Consider the following 20,532-nt stretch of genomic DNA (forward strand, 5'->3'; position numbering starts at 1 on the left):
GCCTTCTGTGTTCCCAGAACATCTCCAGTCTCTGTGGCACACATGCCAGCACTTCCGGAGCCATAGGGCTCATTAGGCACTCATATACCAGATGTCCTAGAATCTTCTTTGTCAGGCACATCTGCAAGATGGTCTACCTTTCCTCACACTCAGCGAGGTCTTGGCTGCAGAGAGTAGTTGAAATGGGGAGGCTGGCCCTTGCTGCATGTGGTGGGAAGGCTGCCATGTTGTAGAGCTGAACTCAGCCACGGATCGGCAAAGGCCTTCATGTCCTCTCTCTCTTTCTTTTTTTTTTTTTTATCTTTTTTTTTTTTTCTTTTTGGTTTTTCGAGACAGGGTTTCTCTGTGGTTTTGGAGCCTGTCCTGTTGACCAGGCTGGTCTCGAACTCACAGAGATCCGCCTGCCTCTGCCTCCCAAGTGCTGGGATTAAAGGTGTGCGCCACCACCGCCCAGCTTTCTCTTTCTTTTTTGAGAAAGGGTTTCTCTAATAGTCCTCACTGTCCTGGAGCTCACTTTGTAGACCAGGCTGGCCTTGAACTCAGTGATCTCTGTCTCCTGGCTGTTGGGATTAAAGGTGTGCGCTACCACACCCTGCTTCCATATTTTCTTTCCAGTACCAGGGATTCAAACCAGGGCCGTTGTGCAAGCTGGACAAGAGTCCTACCACTAAGCCACACCCCCAGTCCTTCCCTGTGCTGCTTTTAAGTGACCACGCGGCTTAAAAAGAGGTCTCGTGGGAATGAAAGAGTCAATGAATGAACAACTCAGACTTGTTTCTTTCTTTTTTTCTCAGAGAACACAGCCAAGCCTGTGGCAAAAGTCATGAGTTCATGACCCAGCTCTGGCCTCCCAATCTGAGGTCTTTGAGGAAACAGTTGCGCCTGAAGCCTAGCTCCATCTAGTCTTAGACCCACGAGGACATGGAATATAGATTTCCTTCTTTACATTGTCCCAGCCTGGTTCCTGGCATTATGAACTATCTGAGAAAGCTATCAAAAAAATAAGGGCTACCGATCAATGAAAACACCCCCAGAACTTCTGCAGGCCAGGTGTGCTGATGGAAAAATTCAAGAGCCCCTGTACCGACAGGGGTAGGTGACTGCTTCAAACCTGTTCTAAATGAAGACATAAGCCACGTGTAACCAGCAGCCAGTATCATCAACAGAACCACAGAATGTGGGCCACCCACACTGGCTACTGCCAGCTCCGCAGTGCCTACGGTTCCCAAGACATTTCTAAGACCTCCCAAGTGAGGTTCAAGGCCCCTCCCGACCCATGGAAGCACGGGCTGAGAGCAGATGGAACAGGTAAGTTTTATTTGGACTTTCAACTTGTTCAGAGAGCACAGGGCCCTCTCTCCCCTCTACAGGCCCCCTTCCCCATGTCCCCTCCCTGGGGAACACTCAGGGTACAATGATGCATCTCTGGAGTCCTTGGCCCCTTCCCTGCTGACATACCCCTCGCCCCTGCACAGAGGAAGGAGGGGTGTGGGGAGAGGGCCCGGAAGATTTGGATCAGAATGGCACAAGCGATGGACAGTGGTTTTCACTTCCACCAGCTGGCCAAGGCCCCAGGGAGGCTCAAAGTGAGGGGTGGATTCATAGTGGGCAGCAGGCTCCCTGAGGAGGCTCCCACCTCAGCCTGGGGCCCCAGCCTCCTGCTCCCCTGTCTTTCTGAGGGGACGGCTCTGAGGTAGATTTCACAGAGGGAATTTAGGGGTGGGTGGGTGGGTGTGGAAAGGGGATTAGCTCTTTTGAAGTTGATCTCCACAGCACCCTGGGCCCATTCTCGGGTTCTGGCCTGGGAGGGAGGGGCTGATGACACCCACCCAGCAACACCTGGGCTCCAGGGCATCTATGGTGTCAGGAGCTGCAGTGGGGGAGCATGGAGGCATCTGCCTTGATGATCTTCTCCTTAGTGCCAGGGACTCTGGAAGGGCCCAGGCCTGTGAGGCTGGCAGACCGGCCGTCCCCTGGACTGAGCGGGCAATGGCCCAGGAGTCCCAGCCTCAAGGCAGCCCCTTTGGGCTAGATCATCCAAGGTCTGCAGGGTCCTCCCACACCTCTGCCGCGTTCCCTGTTCCCTAGGGTGGGCTGAGGGGGAGAACAGAGCTAGCCTGCAGAGAGTAACGAGAAACAAGATGCCTCCTTCCCCAATACCACGAGTCCAAGGCTGGTCGGGCATGAAACAGAGGGCTGGCATCGGTGTGCAGGGCAGGCTCTGAGACCCTCTCAAGAGGTCCTCCCCGGGAGAACACTGCCCAGGGAAGACGGACATTTGGGAAGGGGCTCCCAGAGCTCTTGACCCTTCCTCCGCGCTTCCCCCCCAATCCCACCCCTGCCAAGCACTAGACTTCCGCTTGGCTCCAACCTTGTTGAAAACCAGAAAAGCAGAGAGAGAGAAGTGGAAGGTATGTCCTCCCTATTCCAGACCAGACCCCCACTCCCCAGAGGAAACCAGGAAGGTGGAGAGAGCCTTGGTCAACCTCCTGGAAAGAGCCAGAGCTGAGTGGTGCCTGGACCAGGGAAGACGGCACACACATTAACTCGGTAGCTAGTGGAGGTATCTGGGGACCGCAAGGGGCAGGGGCCCCCCACGAGATTCATGCAGCATTCAAAGTGAGTGTTTGGGGGGAGATAAGAGAGCAGAGAAACAGCCAGCCGGGGTAGAGGCGCCCTAGATCTTGCTGTTCTCCAGGTGGGAGTCAATGTGTTTGATGAGGGCGTCATCCGGGTACCCGACAGGGAAACCCAGCTGGCAGAGGGGGCAGCTGCGGATGTCAGAGCCCACCGTCTCCATCAGTAGCTGCAGGGGGAGAATGAAAGCACTTAGAGCCTGCCTCACACCCCAGCCTGCTCCTTCCTAGGATCCGCACTAGGGCGGGCTGCAGCATGCAGAGGGGTCCGGCTATCCTTTCTCCAGCACTATCTTCAACGTTCCGACACTCACTAACCCAACACCTCCTTCTTTGCCCAGGGCACTGGTGTATGAGAGTCACTGTTCAATTAGCTGGGGCACACCAGTAATGAGGGAATCCAGAACTTTGACATGCCTCCACAGTGACTCAGATACAGCTAACTTAAAGCACCGGACAATTGCAAACCATGTACAACCCCAAAATAATTTCCGGTCACACTCGAGACCACTGGAACATGTTATCATGCAGGACAGACAGAAAAGAGTCCAGGATCTGAGGCTTGGAGTATGGAACCTGATAGGCAGGCCTGTCCCTGTGTGGGGCCATGTTCTGCCCCTTTTAGTATCCCTGTCTTTCAGCACCAACATAATAGTACACCTGAGCCACACATCCGAGAACTGCTTTAGGATCATTGCCTCCTAAAACCCACTGAGGTAATAGTGGCATCGCCCTCATTTTGCTGATGAGGAAACCGATAGAATTTGAATGAGGTCCTTAAGACACTACACAGTGGAGTCGAAATCAAAGCTAGGATTTTGAGGACCATACTTCTAATAGTGCAGGTGGGGGTGGGAGCTTGTTCCCACCAACTGGAAACTGAGGGAGAGGAAGAGGAAGGTCTATACTAAGCTAGGGTGTGTTTGCGGGGTTGCCCCTGCCTACCATGTGTGAGAAAAAGGAACAAGGTGGGACTCCAGAGGGAGAGCAGGCTCTTTCCTGGCACCTCACGGTACCCAGGTTAAAGGAAGCAGTACACAACTCACATTGATGGATGGCCAGGACTGTGCGTGCTCAGCGTGGGCATAGGCTGTGGCTGCAGGTGACTCCGGGATGGGGAAACCCGCACAGAAGGAGGCGCAGCGGATGGTGCCCGCTTCGGGGCTGGGTGGGCTGGCCGGCATGGCCCACTCCTCTTCCTCTGATGGCTGCTTCTCAAAGCGCAGGCGAATGCCCTCGAAGGCGCGGCGAGGGCTGAGCGGCCTGCCGGGGCCGTAGAGCTCGCCGCCGTAGGCGCGGGGCTTGGGGAGCGTGGCAGCCTCGGCCTGCAGCCAGGCGGGGGAGGCACTGGCATAGGCTGCGCCCTCTGCCAGCTCCGAGTAGCTGCGGCGGCCCTGGAAGCCAGCCTTGGCGTGGTGGCTAGGCGGCTTGGCGTAGGCGCGCTCGGCCAGCGTCCTCTCCCCGGGCGGCGGCGGAGGCCGGGGCTGCGGGGCCGGACAGCTGGGTGGCACCGGCGAGCGGCGCTGCGGGCTGGGTGACTGGCACGATGGCGGCACCGGCGAGCGGCGCTGTGGGACGGGCGACGAGCAGGAGGGCGAGGCGGGCGAGCGGCGCTGCTGGGGCGAAGGGCATGGGGGCACGGGCGAGCGGCGCTGTGCGGCGGGGGACTGGCACGGGGCACAGGGCTGCTGTCGGGCAGGTGGGGAGGGCGAGGGGCACGCGGGGGCCGGGGAGTGGCGCTGCGATAGTGGCGAGTGCCTTTGGCCTGGGAAAGAGAAAGCCAGGTGGTGAGGCGTGGACATTGCTCACCCAGGGAGTGGGAGGTGGCTTCTGGGACCAGCACCCCTACTCCCCACACTGGGGGTCTGTCTGTCTCTGGTAGTCTCACCTGCATTCCGGGCCTGCTCCTGCAGCAAAGTCCTCAAGATCCTCCCCTGCAGGGAACTCAACTCCCGAAGCCGACCCAGCTCCTCCGTGAGTTCTGTGTAGGCCAGCGCCAAGTTCACCCTGAGGTCAGAGGGCAAGGGGTGGGAAAGAAAAGGGATGTGGTTCTTCTGCCCCAGCCATAGTAGAAAAGAACCCGCTCTGCCTTGCATCTTTTGCACCTACCCCAGCTGCAGGAATCCTCTCTGCCTGTAAGGTCCACCTCAACAGCCACTTCTTCTGGGGAGCCTGCCTCTGCTTCCAGAGATCATCCCCCACATTGGAGCAGAGGTTCCCCGCCTAGGGCAAGGATGTGGAATAGAGAGATTCCAAGGGGGTCCCTGAATCCCACTTGGGGGCTGATTCCTAAGAAAGCCACATACTGAGTTTACAGCGCACGTGTTCCAGGTGCGCGTACTAGCACACGGAAGCTGGCGCAGAAGCTGAAGCCTGACTGCCTGGGACACAGAACAGGTTCAGGGCGAGCCTGGTGAGGTCCCGCCTCAAGACAAAAAGCACAATGTAACTCTATGGTAGAACACTTTCCTAGCAAGCATGCAGTCCTGGGTTCAATAATGGCCACAATCCCAAAACTGTAATACCCAGGATCTAGAACTATAAACAAACGATCTGTGTGCTGGGGGAGGGGACTCATAAGAAACATCCTCAACCTTGAAAACACTGGGGACCACTTCTGCACAGGCAGTGAGGAAGGAAGCCATTCCGTAGGAAGCACTCCACTCCTGGAAGGCAGAGGTTGATTCGCTCCTCTCCAAGCTGGCCCCATTCCCAGCCCACTGTTCTTGTCCCTGCCTAAAGGCTACCTGTGTGCTCCGAGCCTCCTACCTCTCAGGACCTCTCTGAACACATCTGTCCTGCCTTTGCCATTCATTTGTGTCTAAGTAGCTGCTGGGCACCGCCCACCTGCAGGGCGTGCCACCCAGACTCAGCATTTCTCAAAGGCTGCCTTGCTGTGGACTTTTATTGAGAATTGTTCCATTGTATTTCTCTTCCCAGCTCTTTGTTCAGGGCTTGTTACTCAGTACAGGTTCAGAAATGGCTCCCATCCAGTTCTTTCCTGTTCACGTCCTGCAAATTAGGCCTCTTCAACACTCGCTCTAATGGAGCTGGGGCACACTCATGCCTAAGTTTAGCAAAGGACCCTTTTTTCCCTCTGGGTCACCCCAAACACACACAATGAAAGTTATCACTCCAGCGCTGCCCCTCTTTCTTCCCATGAGCTGCTACCCCGCCCCAGGAGCAACTGATCTCTGCCATGGCTTTCAGACCTGCCTGCATCTGCGCTTCTGGGCTCCGATAAGTCTGAGCACTCTCTGAAGGTAAGGGTTTGGCTTTCCTTGGCTCTCCCACCTCTACAGTTCCAGAAGGAACCCTGGAACTTCAGCAGTTGGGGATGTAGGGAAGTAACAGGTGCTGTTGAGGTCAGTCTCCTCCCAGGGTGAGAGAATGCACCCAGAGTGACAAGAAAGGGCACTGGCTGGGGATATGCGAGGCAGGGAGCCTATCAGGAGAGCAGAGGCATCCAGGCTGGGGCTGCAGACAACAGGTAATGACTGTGCACCCCACTCTGGTTCAGGGCCTGGCACTCTTACTGACCTAGGGTCACAGTGTAATGTTACTTTAAATCCAATTACAATAAGGCTTCTGGGAGCTAAGCCCACTTCTTAGGGAAAATCAGGCCTCACCACCCATCTTCCAAGACAGGAGTCATCCAGGGAGCCCTAACTTGGGCCATGGCCACCAACCCACCATACCTCAGGCCTTATGTCTGTGAAATCACACTCTGCTCCTCCACCCCCATCCTACAAGTCTGTGGGAAGAAATGGCATCTTCCTCTGAGCCTGTCTACATGTTCTACACCAAACTCGGGGTTCTCCGTGGAAGCTATGGCTTTCAGACTGAAAGCCATCTGAGGGCAGGAGCTGTGTGTTCCTAGTCAGGCTGAGGGCTCCTGAGGGACAGGTGCTGTCCACTCAGTGGTGGAAGCCAGGGGTAACTCTGGACAGGGCAGGGATGGAGTGTTACCTCTGTCCACAGAGCATGGTTGCTCTCCCCATCCACCTTCCTCGCTCTATCTCAGGTGACAGATACAGGTCGTCTCTTTCACACTCTGCCTGGGAGATCTCACCTGTCACATTCAGTTCCCCAGGCCCCTTTCTCCCCTGCTGGGCTCCCTGCTAGGGTGTCAGGAGTCACCCTAGTTTCCACAGCCCAGTGCCTGGCACTCTCCTTGAAGTGAAAAACATGGAGATTCAAGAAATGGAAGGAAGAAGCCCCTACCACAGTGTGCACAGCCTCTCTCCAGGCTGACACAGTCCTCCAAAAGCCTCAGGCCACCCTCACAAAGACCCTGGACAGAGTGAGGAGCTCTGACCTCCTCCTGACACCTCACAGTCCTGTGGGACATGCCTTTTCTCTGGGCATCTCTCTCCTCACACACTAGTGGCTGAATATGCTAAGCACCAGAATGACTCATTGAAAACATTGCCAATTCAGTGGAAAAAAAAATCTCAACTTGACAAACACAACCCAGAGCCTCACAGGTGCATCTAAACACATACCCTGCTTCCTGACTTCCTGGCCACACCTGAGAGATTTTTCCATCATCATGACTTGAGGAAGAACAGGTCATGTGAGCCACAGCACACACTTCCCTGGGTCTATACGAGTGCTGATCATGGGCTAGGGACTTCATTTGTCTTTACACCCTATGCCCACCTATCTACGTTACAGGTAAGAAGATGGGTCCACAGAGGTAAAGTCACTCGGCCATGTCCTAAGCCTGGGAGAAGAGCACCAACCTCCAAGATTCCAAGATACACAAACACCTCCCAAACCTCAGGGAAGTGGGAGGAAGCACAGTGGGAAAGCAGAAGAGAAAGAGGAGGAGGAAGAGGCTGGGGACCTCGGAGGCAGCCAAGGTGTTCAGAGAACCACCCCTGCCTTGGAAGAGAGATGAGAGTGACGGACTACAAGGGAGTGGAAGGTCAGCGTGGCTAAGACCTAGTAGGAGGCCATGGAGCAGCGGCGGCGGCGGCACAGAGCGGTGAGTCAAACACTTGTTCTCGGCACCTCAGCCCACTCGGTTGGCATCTTTGGAGAAGCTGGAGTACAAACGGTGGAGCTGGCAGGAGAGAGGGCTACTTTCATTCATCCTTCCCACTAGTAATCCAGGGATCTCAAAGTCCCTCCTGGAAGGAATTGTTTCCACTGTCACTAATAAAGCAACTGCAATCCAGGAAAGTCAAAGACCTGAGCATCCTCTCCAAAGCTTCTTTCTGCCTCAAAGGAGTCTGGGAGCCACACAGACCACCCCCACCCCACCAGGCCCCACAGTGTAGGGAGAAGTCAGGACTCAGGCCGGCCCTGAGGGATGGGGTGAGACTTGGAGACTGGCTTCAAGTCAGGATGAAAGCGGGGATCAGGGTCCAGCTAGATACACAGCTGGCAGTTCTTCTGTGGCCATGATTATGGACACATTTGGGGGTCAGGACTAGGGATAGTGGTAAAGCTAGGTCCTGTGCAGGGGAGGCAATAGGACGATAGCTGTCCTGTGGTCAGAGCCCTCATCTGATGCAGACCCGGAAGAAAACCAGAAACCCAGCATTCCCAGCCCTTCCATCCTTACCCTGGTTGCCCCTAGTTGCCCCAGGCACCCTACCCAGCAGGGGAATTTAGGGGCCAAACTTTCCACCCACCCACAGGCACACCCAGCATCAGTCTTCCCGCCTGCCAGACCCTCAGGGAGGGGACCACAGGCACCAGGCCGTGGAGCGGACTTGAGGTTGCGGGCTGGCGGAGGAGGAAGTTGCTTGCAACAAGCCAGTGCTCCACCACTTCCTTTCCGGAGCCTTGAGCCCTTCATGCTCCTCGACCAGCTATGACTTGTGGTCCCCAGACCTGAGCTCTTATGGCAGCCTCCTCCAGGCAGAAGCAGATAGCTATGGGTCCAGAAGCTTCCCTAGACACAGCGGGACTGAGCAGCCCACAGTTGGACAGGAACCAGGGACCCCTGTTTGCCCTGGCCTGTCCCTGCTCACACTAGTTGCATAATTAATAGTGTCCCCTTTCACTTTCAAAAGTGATGCAATTTCGTCAACAAATCACATGGTCACCTTCTTATAAAAGGCCTCCTACCTGCAGAACCACCTGAGCAGGCAACCGTGAACCTCTTCACCCTGCCTGCTAGGACCTGTCTGGACCACCCTTCCCTGGTTCCTGAACTCTTTCTTAATGCTTCATGTCTATGAGAGTGATGTGGACATGAGAAAGCCCATTTTGGGGTTTGGGCTTTTTGTTTGTTTGCTTGTTTGTTTGTTTAAAGATACTGGCTTAAGATTCGTTATGTGTGTTGGATGTGGTGGCTCATGCCTATAATTCTAGCACTTGGGAAGAAGAGCCAGGAAGGCAAACTAGGGCTATTTAGCACTCAGGAGGCAGAGGCAGGTGGACCTCTGGGAGTTCTAATCCAGCCTGGTCTACATAGTGAGTTCCAGGACAATCAGGGATACATAGTGTTACCCTGTCTTGGAAAAACAAAACAAAACAAGCAAACAAACAAACAAACAAAAAAACCAGTTGAGGTTGGGCGGTGGTGGTTTACACCTTTAATCCCAGCACTCGGGAGGTAGAGGCAGGCAGATCTCTGTGAGTCTGAGGCCAGCCTGGTCTACACAGCAAGTTCCAGGACAGACTCCAATGCTACAGAGAAACCCTGTCTTGAAAAACAAACAAACAAAACCAAAAGTTGGTAGTATGTGCTGTAACGCCTGCACATGGGAGGCAGAGGAGGAGAAAAGGGGTCATCCTCGGCTACATAGCAAGTTCACGGCAGCCTGGGCTATGCACTCTGTCTTAAAAACCAAAAACCAAACCAAAACTCAGACAAAGAATAATAAAAACCACTTGGTGATGAGAGAGGGGAGGGCGCGCTTGGCTTCTACGGGGAGAAGGACAAGAGCAGCTCTGGTTCTGGGCCCAGCTGGCAGGCACAAAGCTGGAAATGCCTTCAAAACCCAGTCCCTCTGGCCAGCAGACCCCCCTGCCCACCCTCAGGGTGCCCCACAGCTGCAAGGGCTCAGGGGTTAATTCTCTGTGTTCTGGGTATCGGCTGAAGGAGACTTAAAGCAAAGGAAGTAGGGAGGGTGAGAAGCCTGAAGGAGGAGGCCCTGGGCCTGCTGGTTCTGGGGGCAGGAGGCTAGGTTCAGGGTACACGGGGGTCTCCGACTTCCGTCCTGACCCACCCCACACTGCCCTTGACCTCTGTGCAGAGTTTCCATCCTCTCTCTTTTGAGTTCACACTTCCCCACCACTAACCACAGCCCACGCAGAGGCTTGTGGGTGGAGAGAAGGGGTGGGAGGGGTGGGCGGAAAAGGACCCAGGTTGCAACCCTGAGCCCCCCACACTAGGAAAAAAGAAAGACCTATAATTTATGGTTTCCCCCTCTTTTCGCTGGGCCCCCTCACCAATAAGACCCCATCTACCTTTCAGAGCTGCTATCTGCTTGGCGCCTTCTCTCCCTCAAGCGGTGACTGTAAGATTTCTCTGGCCCCCAGCACTGACCATACTTTCAAACAGTCCCGCCCAGGAATCCACAGGCCAGGGGAGGGGACTATAGGGTTCCTGCACAGGCCACCTTGACAAGGACCTTCCTGGGTCCTTACCTCCCCGAACATCCTCACAAGATCCCACCCATAGGTCAGACCTGGGGAATGGCAGCCTGGTCCCTGCGGCCTGGTGCCTGGCGTCAGTCCCCTGGCCGTGAAGCACTGGTGGTCAGAGTCTGTGGGCCAGGAGCTGAGAACAAGGGTCTGCAGCCTCCAAGGCCGGCTCCTAGGCACAGAGAGCACCAGGATGGGTTCAGACAGGCAAGACTGCTGTAGGGGAGATGTTTTGGTGGAGGGTTCCTGAGATCAATCTGACTGCCCCAGCGAACAAGTGAGACTGAAGGCACCTTTCAAGATGAGAGGATTAATTCCTTGAGGCAGCTGGGTTCAGGAACTGCCCTCTCCCCCAGACAATGTAGAGCCAGCATTTCATTCCCTGGGAAAGTCCATCAATAAAATTTCCACTTAACTGGGTGGTGGTGGCGCCTTTAATCCCAGCACTTGGGAGGCAGAGGTGGGTGAATCTCTGTGAGTTTAAAGTCAGCCTGATCTACAGAGCAAGTTCCAGGATAGTCAAAGCTATATAGAGAGACCCTGTCTTGGAAAAACAAACAAACAAACAAACAAACAAATAAAATTCCCACTGGATATGTAGTCAGCAGAAGTAGAGAGAAGAGGTGACTGATGATCCCGGGAGCGAAACGAGGTGACTGAGCCATCCTGAGGTGGGGGGATGGGAGGAAGCCCCAGGGAATTGCCTATTACTAAAAAGACTGAGTTTATAAGAAAATAAAACTAGCAGGGGAGTGAGGACTTCCTCTGAGAATTGATCCTGCCACACTGGGGCTGTCCAGAAGCATTTATGCTAACAGAGAGGAAAGGGCAGGTCGGGCCTGCTGGGCTGATAGAGATCCAGGAGGCCTGTGGAAGCCACAGACAGGTCTAGGAGGAGCCCGTTGCACCTTGGGAGAATTTCCTTGGCCAGTTCTCTTGGGTTGGCAGGGAAGGGGTTAGTTTGGCCAGAAGCAATATGGATGATGCAGCCTCCCAAACACCTTCTGAGATGGTTTATCTGTCACTTGGTTCTTGCGGTCCTAGCCCTGAAGGATCCACCACTCTCTTTGCCCTTCCCATCTTTACCTCACCTTCCTCTCACATCCTGCAGCAATGGCTGACTTCTGAGCTCAGGAGGAGAACCCAGTGTCCGGAGGGGCAAAGGGTAAGTCAAGAATGCAGGGCCTTTCCCCAGCCCAGGAAGAGTTCTGGGATCCAGCCCTGCCAAAATCTCCACTAAGTGCAAGAATTTTCACTGTAAGAAGGGGTTGTACTCACCGACCCCTAAGGAGACCTTTGGGACTCAGCAAGGATCTACTCTACGTATGTGTGCTTTCCAGGTTTAAATACATGGACTACCATGGTCCCAGAGCCCCAGCCACAAGCTAGGGTGGACCCTTTTCGCAAAGCTCCCTCCCATCCCCCACAGAAGTCTAGCTGAGGGAGGGGTCTCCCCCTCATCAGTCCCACAAACTAGGTTCTCACCCTTTCGGCTGTCACAGCTCCACCCAGGCCCTCACCCCAGGGTGGGGAAGGAAGCAAGGGGTATCTCTCGCTGGCCAGAAATGGGAAGGATGAGGAGAAAACCTGTTGAGAGGGAGGACCCCTGGAATCTTGGGAACTGGGTATGCCACCGAGGGAAGGTTAATTCCTGCCCCGCTTGGGCCTCAGTCTTCTCTGGTAAGGAATGGATGAAGCTTGTACCCTGTACCGTTAGCCTCATCTCACCAGAGAGCATTAAGCAAACGGAGGTTTAAGCACTGTTTCTCAGAAGTGGGAGAGGCTAAGTGCCGGGCAGCTGTGAACGATGCCAGGCTGCACTGCTGCTGCTCACCACCCTTGCTGCCCAGCATGTCCCAAGACCCCTGTCATGTACCCCCAAACTCAGCTTCTTCCCGCTTTCTAGGCCTCTCCTCTGGGACTCTACTTTCTTCCTATCTCAAGGACTCTTCCCTTTAAATAAAGAGACACGGCAGGCTGAATCCTAAACCAGGGAGGCCGTCTCCCGAGAGTGAATGTACTCTCACCCTCTAAGTTTTGTTTCTGGTATAGAAAACTCACCGGGAAACACAGAACAGGGTGGCAGAGCCACTGAGTGCATCCCCAGCCCAAGCCCTGAGAAGAGACAGGCCTGGTCCCAGAACCTGACCGCTCCAGAGCCCTCCCTGCTTCCTGAAACAGGGGCAGAGTGTAAGCAACCCAGACATCACACCCCTAGACCTAGGAAAGGAGGTCACTCAAATAATGTGGACAGATGGAAAGCAAACGGTGGAGACCTGAGGTAGTCTCCTAGCATATGGGGTTGAGAGGGCAAGGGTTACAGATGTGACTTACTGATCATCCCCAACTCTCTTTACCCAAGCCATGTCACATTCCGACTGGTTGGAGGCCAGATCCTGAGGAGAAAAGTAGAGGTCAGAGCCCAGCCTCCCCTCTGCCTTCACCCCTTCTCTGTTGATCTATGCTCTGTACATCTAAGGGCAGCTCCAAAGTCACTGTTACCTGGGCCCGGCTCTCCTGCAGCTGCTTCAGCTCTCCCTGCAGCCTCTCGCATTCTGCCTGCAGTTGCTCTTCCCGCAGCTGAGCCCCCCGAGCCTCCCCCTGCGCAGCCTCCAGGGCCTCTTCCAGCCGCCTTCGCTCCAGCTCGCTCACACTTACGCTAGCGGGGCCAGGCCAGCCTGCCGTCGGGAGACAAGACAAGGTGAGGTAGGCTCTAGCTGCCACACAAAGCCCAACGGGAACTCGGTCCCCAAACACCCAGGGAGGAGAGATACTGTTGCAAGGGAAACTAGGATGGGCTAGATGGAGATTCAATCCTGCTGTAGGCCAGGGGTGCGGGGAGGTAAGATGGCCTCTGGAAGGTGTCTCAGGCTAGAACCTGAAGTCTGGAGCATCCTCGGGGGACTCTGAGTGGGCCGCCCTCTGCTGGCATACCCAAGAATTGTATGATCTGAATAGCAGAGGTATGTCAGTGGGAGAATTTGTCAAAGGGTGGCTGAGGTGAAAGAACAGTTGGAGAGGAGAATGGAATGATTTTGAACAAATTTAAGATACTGGAAAGGAGCCAGGTGTGCTGTCACATGATCGTAATCCCAGCGCCAGGGAAAAAAGCAGAATAAGGCGTAGCATTCCAAATTCAAGGATATCGCCTGGTGTACATAGTAAATTCCAGACCAAAGAGGGCTATATAGTAAGACCCCAAATAAATAAATAAATAAAATAATGAATAAATGAAAGAAATGTATGGAGACTTTAGGCAAGTCGGAAGTGCCCAGTGGTATTGAAAAGGGAGTTATGATTGGAGATTTGGAGATCAGGAAGGCAGAGGTCACTGAAGTCTTACCATGACCCAAGGCAGGTCCCCCTCTCAAAGCCAAATAGTGCAGGTCCAGGTCAGGACAGGGTGTGGCAGGGGCAGGTGGGGGGCTCAGGCTGGGGAAGGCTGCATCCCGGAGGCCTTGCTGCTGCTGCAGCTGTTGCTCCAAGGCACAGATCTGCTGCAAGTGAGTCTCTACCAGGGCCCGCTGCAGGGAAAGGCAGAGGGCTCAGGGTCTGGACAGGGCCAGGGAGCCCCATGGACTCCCAGACCCAAGAGTCCCCAAGGTCGGGTAGTCATCACTGCCCAGACTGGAGCAGAGGTTGCTAACGTGTCCCACACCCACACTCCAAGTGGCCACAGGTGCGAGGCCTCCCCACCCCCAGCACTTGTAAAGCAGATGTCACTGGCTGCTGTGGCTGGCAAGGTCAGAATCAATCCTCTTCCCTGCCATTACCGCACAGGGGCATTTACACAAAGACTCGGCTCTGGGTCCAGCCACCCCACCCCCTCAGGAGTGTGGCTTCCACTTCTGGGCTTCGTCTGCCTCCGGGATAAGATGGGGACAGCAGTGCCACGCCTACCTCTTCTGATTGTTGTGAGAGCTAAAATGAGTAAGTGTGCGAAGAGGGCTGAGAACAGAGCCTGGCATGCAGCGAGAGCCTCACACACGTCTCTGACTATGAGAGGGAAACGGTCTTACCCAAATGTCCCTTTACCCTCACAGTCGCTCAGTGAGGTGGTTACCATGTACCCTGCTTTTCAGGAGGGATGGAAGCTAAATAACTGGAACAAGGCCACAGTGAGGATCTGACAGAGACCATGACTCCTGATCCTGCCACCTGCCCACACACTCGCACAAATGGCCACACGCTAACTCTCATCACACCCATGGCAAGAGCTATCTCTAGAGTTCTGGGTACCTCTCTTGTCACCCACACCCTCACTCGGGCACAGTGCTATGGGTACAGCTTAGATGCAGTGTGAGATATATACATATATAATTATACACATATATGGATATGTGTATATATAAAATATAATATCTATCTATACATACACAATAGGATATATATACACATATAATTATACACATATATGGATATGTGTATATATAAAATATAATATGTATCTGTCTATATATACATACACAATAGGATATATATATATATATATATACACACACACACACACACATATCCTACAGGGTCACTGCATAGCCAAGGGGACAGAGTCACCCATGACCTGGGTGACACTGTCTCCCTCACAAGGCAACACAGGCAATCACGGATAGACACACAGGGACGCAAGTGCTATGCACACAAACAGGGTGTGTGTGGCACACGGGGCTCATACAGAATCACACAGTACCAGGTACATGAATACCTCACCCCCACTCTCTGAGCCTCACCATCTCCCCCAGCTCTGTCTCCAAGTCGCTTTTCTCCACACAGAGTTTCTCGTAAGCCTGGATCATCTCCCCGAGCTGTTCTTCCTGCTCCTTATTCTTCTGCAACTGGGGAGGCCCAGAGAGGTGCGCCAGGGTCAGGGACGTCCTTGACAGGGAGCAGAGGGGCTCCAGGAACCTCCCCAATCCCATTCCCAATAGAACAGGGAGAGCTGAAGCTGGTTTAGGGAGGCAGTGGCCATGATGGGGACGAGGCAAGGCGATTGGCATCAGAAACAGATGAAAACAAGAAGCTTTAAGAGTTGGGCTAGCTGGGGAGCTAAGACCAGGGGCTTACCTCATGTTGGAACTGGTTGAGCCGCTGCTGCAGACTGACCTTCTCTACCTCCAGCAGGGAGCCGTCCTTGATTTCATACAGGGGGAAGCCGTGCTCCTCTCCAAAATCAGTGATCAGTGGGTACTGTGGGAGGGCGGTCCTCAGAGAAGTCAGGCCCCCACCCAGTGACCACTCTGCGCCCCAACCCTACTGCTTCAGAGACTTCTATTCCTGCCCTCTCCAACGGGACCTATCACTCCAAAGCTGAGCGCCACCCCCACCCCCCGGCCCCACACTTAGTTACAGGTGCAGCGAAGCTCACACACCAGAGCAGCCACTTCTTCAAGGATGAGCCTCCAGTTCTGATGACTTCTTCCATCATCATCTTGAACTCACCGGCACCCTCCCACCCTTGCTACATTCCTATCCAACTTCCCATCCCATCCAGGTTCTGACCTTGATCTCATAGACTTTGAGGCGACGACGGAGAGTGGCGTTCTCTCTCTCCAGGCCCCCTAGGCGCTCTTTGATATCTCCATAGGCCGTGATGAGAGCAAAGTGGGAGGCAGAACACATGTCGCCTCCGAGGGAGGAGTCTCCAGGACCATCCAGCCACACCTCACTGGGCCCCAAAGCTTCTTGGGTCAGGATGCTGATGTCATCTTCAAACATGGACTCCATGGTAAGAGCTTCAGCCCACACTGGGCCTCCTGAGAGAGCAAGAAAAGCAGAGTGAAGAAGACCACTTGGTGCTTGTCCCCAACTCCCCCATCCTGGTCTGAGGACCCTGTAGTAGCTGTAGAGTTTCAGTTGGGTGACCGGATCCCACAACACTCTCTCCCTCAGAAGGTTACGTCTACCCTCCGCTGTCACCGATCGTAGAGGAAGGAGATGGAACTAGATGGATCTCATGAGTGGAGTGATAAACAGGGTCAAGGAAGCCACAGTGACAGGGAAGGGCTCTTTCTAGAACCAAGAGAGACCTGTGGATGGGAGACCTACTGTCCCAGCACTGGCACAGCCCAGAACCTGCCTGGTCTCCTCCCCCAGATCTCCATTTTCCCAAATACCTCGACAGCCGCCGAGATCCCCATCCCAGGCCTCCGTCGCCCCTCCTAAGGAAAGCCAGTGCTTCTGGAGGGCCAGTCCTACCAGTCAGCCTGGCCTCTGCGGCCCCCGCCCAACTTCCTCCCGCAGGATCCCAGAGTTCAGGAAAAGGAAGCGCCTCCCTTAACTGCACCGGGGCTGTGGCAACCGTCCAGGCGCAGCCAGCCCCTGACCTGGGACCTACAGGAAGTCCTTGGCTGAGTGTCAGAGGCAGCAAACTGGGCAAGGGGGCCTACGGGGAACGAGGACCACTAAGGGAGCCTCCAGCCTGTCCCATTGTGCCTGCACTCAGGGAAAAGGGGAGTCCTGCGAGGGGGCAGGAATGACTCAGGGCTCCCAAACGAGTAGGCAGCGAGGGGGTGCGTGTGTACTTCTCCCGGCCCTGTTTATGAATGTGTGGCTGTGGCTGGCATGTGGGGGGAGTGTGTGTCTGTGAATGAGTGTAGGTGTGCCGCCGTCAATGAGCGCCTTTGCGGGGCGGAGGACGGGGGTCAGCGCGGAGTTCGGAAGCAGCCAGAGGTTGTGTGCGCGCGTGTGAGCACGCGTGCGTGAGCGTGTGGGCAGGGTGGGCACGTTCGGGCCGAGTGTCACGTGAGGCACTATGGGAATGTCCGAGGTGTGTGCTCGCGCTGGAGCGTGTGTGCGCCTCGGCCAGGGGGCTCGGCCCAAAGGCGCGAGTTCCGACCGTGCAGGCCCCAGCCCCCTCCCCCAGCCTCGGCTAAGTGCCGGAGGGACGCGTGTGACAGGTCTGAGTAAGGAGCGTGTGCGCGTGTTTGTAGGGCTGGCCCCACCTTTAACCCTCTCTTGCCCACGCCACCCCCTACCCCTACCCCACTGGCCGGCGCTCATCACACACCCCCTACGGCCCCTGCCCACGATCTCGGGCCACCCCCACTCGAGGACTCCGTGTCCGCACACACCCCTGCCGTGAGACCCGAGCTGCCTTCCTCTGCATCCTGGCGCCGCGCGCGGAGAACCCGCGCAGGCGACTGGGGAGGGGGCGCCGGTACCGGCTAGGTCCCTCCCGCGGGTCCCTTAAAGAGCCGCTCTTGAAACCCCCTCGGGATCGGCAGACAGAAATTGTCGCCCCTCCCCTCTCGGGGGCCGAGACCGCGCAGCCCCCTCCCCCACCGCGGCCGGGCCCCGGGCGGGCTACTGAGCAGCGGCGCTCGGGCTGGCCGTAGGCTGCGGGCAGCGGCGCAGGACCCTTCCCTACTCTACTCCTGGGCGAAGCGCCCGCCCACCTGCGCCCCGCAGCCCCGGCCTCCCGCGCCCCCGGTCGCCCCGCGCCCGCCGCGCCCCTCCCCCTCCCCCGGCCCGGCCCGCACTCACGGCTGCCGCGGGCTTCTGCTCGCAGTCGCAACGCACCCCTCCGCCGGCTCCCTCCCCTGACCAGCCCCGGCGCCCCCACCCCCTGGCACCGCGCGCCGCTCCGCGCCCTGCCGCCGCCGCCGGGTCTCTCCCCACCCCCTCCCCTCCCCTCCCGGCCCCCTCCCTCCCTCCCGCTCGCCCGCCCCGCTCCTCCTCCGCCGCCGCCGTCTCCTCCGCCTCCTCCTCCCCGGCTGCTCCGGGTCTCTCCAGCTGGGCCGGCGCCCGGGACCCCGAGGCTGCCACCACCACGTGGCGAGGGGCGGCGGCCCCCGCGGTGCGGCCGGGCGGAGGCTGGCAGCGCGCCTGGCGCCCACCCGCTCCCTGCCGCGCGGCCTCCCCTCCCCGCCGACCGGCGCAGTGTCTGCGGACTGTGTGCTGGAGCGCCGCGGGCTGGACTTGGGGCTGCACATTTTGCGAAGAAGTAGAGCTGTTTATTTGGGGAAAATATTTTTGTTTTTTTTATTTATTGGTCTTTGGAGAAGATCACCTGCCTGATTACGCTTTGCTCTCGGAGGAGGGGGCATCGATCTGATCTCTCCGCTTGAACACAGAGACATTAGAGTTAAATCTAACTTTGAAAGTGAGAGTGAACTAAGGAGATGAAATGTTCGTTTGGGAAGACGGACAGTCCTCCCACCCTCATTACAGACGCTCCCAGAGGCCAGAGAAGTAGAAACATCTCACCCTTTTCACAAAGATTTGAGCATCTGCCAAACTGCCATGCAGAAGATGAGTCTTTTTGCCACATTCCCACTGTGACCTTGGGCAAGTTACTTCACCTCTGACTTACACTGGAGATCATTCCCGACAGGCCATCCTAATGGGGAAAGAATAGGGATCAGCCGCCAAGGTGCCCTGAGAACGCCTGGGAGATGTTAATGAGTCATTTTCGTTCCCTGGTGGATTAAGAACCGTGGACAGAGGCAAAGCCAGCCTAACAGCTACGGGGAGATCACCAAGGGAAAGCTGAGGGCTTCTGAGCGAGGTAGATGCAAACTCTCCAAGCAGGGCAAAGGCGAGAGAAGGGGTTCTTGTAGGGGTCAATATTTAGCTGGGAAGACTCTCGGGAACCCGAGCCCAGCTTTCTGGCTTTCTAGAAGTGCTTCTGAGAAGGGAAGGATGAAAGAAAAAGGTCTTTTATTCTGCAATAGCTTTGAGAAACAAGGGCAGTTGTCATTTTCTCCACTGTAGAGAAAATGCTAGGCTAGCTAGGGTCAGTCGCTCCTCCCAGGATGGCCAGCCCCGGTCTTGGACACTCTTCAAAGATGGGATTCTCACTGGCTTGGCCTCCTCCTGCTGGCCCGCTCCCTTTTATAGTTCAGAACACAAAGGCCCCTCAGCTACTTGCTGGCCAAGCAAGCACTAACTTTCCCTGAGCCATGTAGGATGACCCAACTATCCTGTAGATATGAAGGCAAGCTGACCAGAACATGGGTTATGCCACTCACTAGACCCAAGTGCAAGGTAGGTGTCCTTTTCCTTCAGGCTCCACAATTTCTCTTGTGAAGTAGAAGCCGTTAAGATTGGAGGCCAGGTTTAGGGTTGCTGTCTCCACAATGCTCGGTGAGCTGTGAGCAGAGCTGGCCATAGCCGGCCCTCCCTTGCTGGAAAAGACAGTGGGTCGAGGTACCTATCCTCCGAGTACACTCTCCAGGGTGAGTCAGCCCTGCAGCTGCTGGCTGCTCACAGCGCAGGCCTAAGTGAGTCACCTGGTGCCCTAAAGCCAGGTGCTTCTATCCTGGGCTCTATGTGGCTGGTGGCAAAAGCCCAACAGACTTAGATGCCTGAAAACCTGCTCCTAAGTTTGGCCCTGATTTCAGTACATTCTATTTCTAGCTCAATTTCATGTTAGACAATGCTAAGGACAAGAATGCCCCTCAGCCCGTGGTCACTACATTTATTTATTAAAAATACTCAAAAATTTTTCAGGGAAGTGTTTTGAGACACAGTCTCACTCTGTGGCATCAAACTCAAAGCCCACCTGTCTCAGTCCACCTCTTCGTGGGGAGGATGGCAGGAATGAACCACATACCTGACTTTTTACAAAAATGTCTCCAACACCCATGATGCATTGGATACTGAGGATACAGTAAGAAGTCTGCCTTTTCCCCCCTCATGGAATTTACATTCTGGTAGAAGAGTCAGAAAAATAAAAGTATTACTCAGTAATTTAAAAAAATGTTGGAAGCCGTGCATAATAATGTATGCTTTTAATCCCAGCACTTGGGAAGCAGAAGCAGCCAGATTAAGTTGGGCATGGTGGCCTCCATCTGTAAATTCAACACTTGGGAGGCAGTGGGAGAACTGGGACTTGCAGACCATCATGGGCTATGTTGTGAAGTCTCAGAAATCCTCCAATCTTTCATGGCTCCTACTTCACAGGAGAAACTGTGGAGCCTGAAGGAAAAGGGCACTAGCTGGCCTATGTTCGAGTCCGCTTGCCTTCCTATCTACCCAAGAGGTGGGAGTGTTTAAGTCAGGGACAGGTCTCTTGCCATGTATCTGAAAGCAAGGTGCTGGGCTTGTTCCATCCTGGGGCTCAGAAGAGGAAGCAGTAGTAGCAGCCAGGGAAGGAAGGAAGGAAGGAAGGAAGGAAGGTGTAGCTTCAGGGATGTCTAGGAAGAGCAGCAGTTGACACAGCATTGTGATAAGTCCTGGATGATTAGAAGGCATGTTCTGAATTGTTTTTTTTTTTTTTTTTATAAATCTATAGTTTTATTAAGACAAAAACTGACAGTATGGTATGAAGTTTACATTTAAACAAAATTTTCAC

The 20,532-nt window shown here is 55.2% G+C and overlaps 1 protein-coding gene across 2 annotated transcripts; it reads right to left on the reverse strand.

The window, feature by feature from the left end:
- Nucleotides 1-1,311: 1,311 nt before the first annotated feature.
- Tbkbp1 (TBK1 binding protein 1) lies at nt 1,312-17,829 on the reverse strand. 2 transcript variants are annotated; one of them, XM_057774545.1, is made up of 10 exons: nt 17,721-17,829; nt 15,738-15,991; nt 15,303-15,425; nt 14,969-15,073; nt 13,585-13,765; nt 12,744-12,919; nt 12,576-12,637; nt 4,525-4,643; nt 3,683-4,401; nt 1,312-2,806 (listed from the first exon to the last, which is right to left on the reverse strand). In XM_057774545.1, the coding sequence occupies exons 2-10, from the start codon at nt 15,960-15,962 to the stop codon at nt 2,678-2,680; spliced, it is 1,839 nt and encodes a 612-aa protein (XP_057630528.1). In that variant the 5' UTR covers nt 15,963-15,991; nt 17,721-17,829; the 3' UTR covers nt 1,312-2,677. The 2 variants fall into 2 exon arrangements, with proteins under 2 accessions (XP_057630528.1, XP_057630527.1); XM_057774544.1 differs by lacking the exon at nt 17,721-17,829 and adding an exon at nt 16,352-17,640.
- Nucleotides 17,830-20,532: the final 2,703 nt, after the last annotated feature.

The sequence above is a fragment of the Chionomys nivalis genome, chromosome 7, assembly GCF_950005125.1.
Source record: "Chionomys nivalis chromosome 7, mChiNiv1.1, whole genome shotgun sequence".
Classification (NCBI taxonomy): domain Eukaryota; kingdom Metazoa; phylum Chordata; class Mammalia; order Rodentia; family Cricetidae; genus Chionomys; species Chionomys nivalis.

What these genes read in the sequence shown, in the direction of transcription:
- Tbkbp1 (XM_057774545.1), bottom strand. Translation starts at nt 15,962, where the DNA reads ATGGAGTCCATGTTTGAAGATGACATCAGCATCCTGACCCAAGAAGCT. An exon ending in AAGAGAGTTGGGGATGATCA is followed by an intron (nt 4,644 to 12,575) that starts GTAAGTCACATC and finishes CTCTGACCTCAG; the next exon opens with GGTGAACTTGGCGCTGGCCT. An exon ending in GGAGCAGGCCCGGAATGCAG is followed by an intron (nt 4,402 to 4,524) that starts GTGAGACTACCA and finishes TCTCTTTCCCAG; the next exon opens with GCCAAAGGCACTCGCCACTA.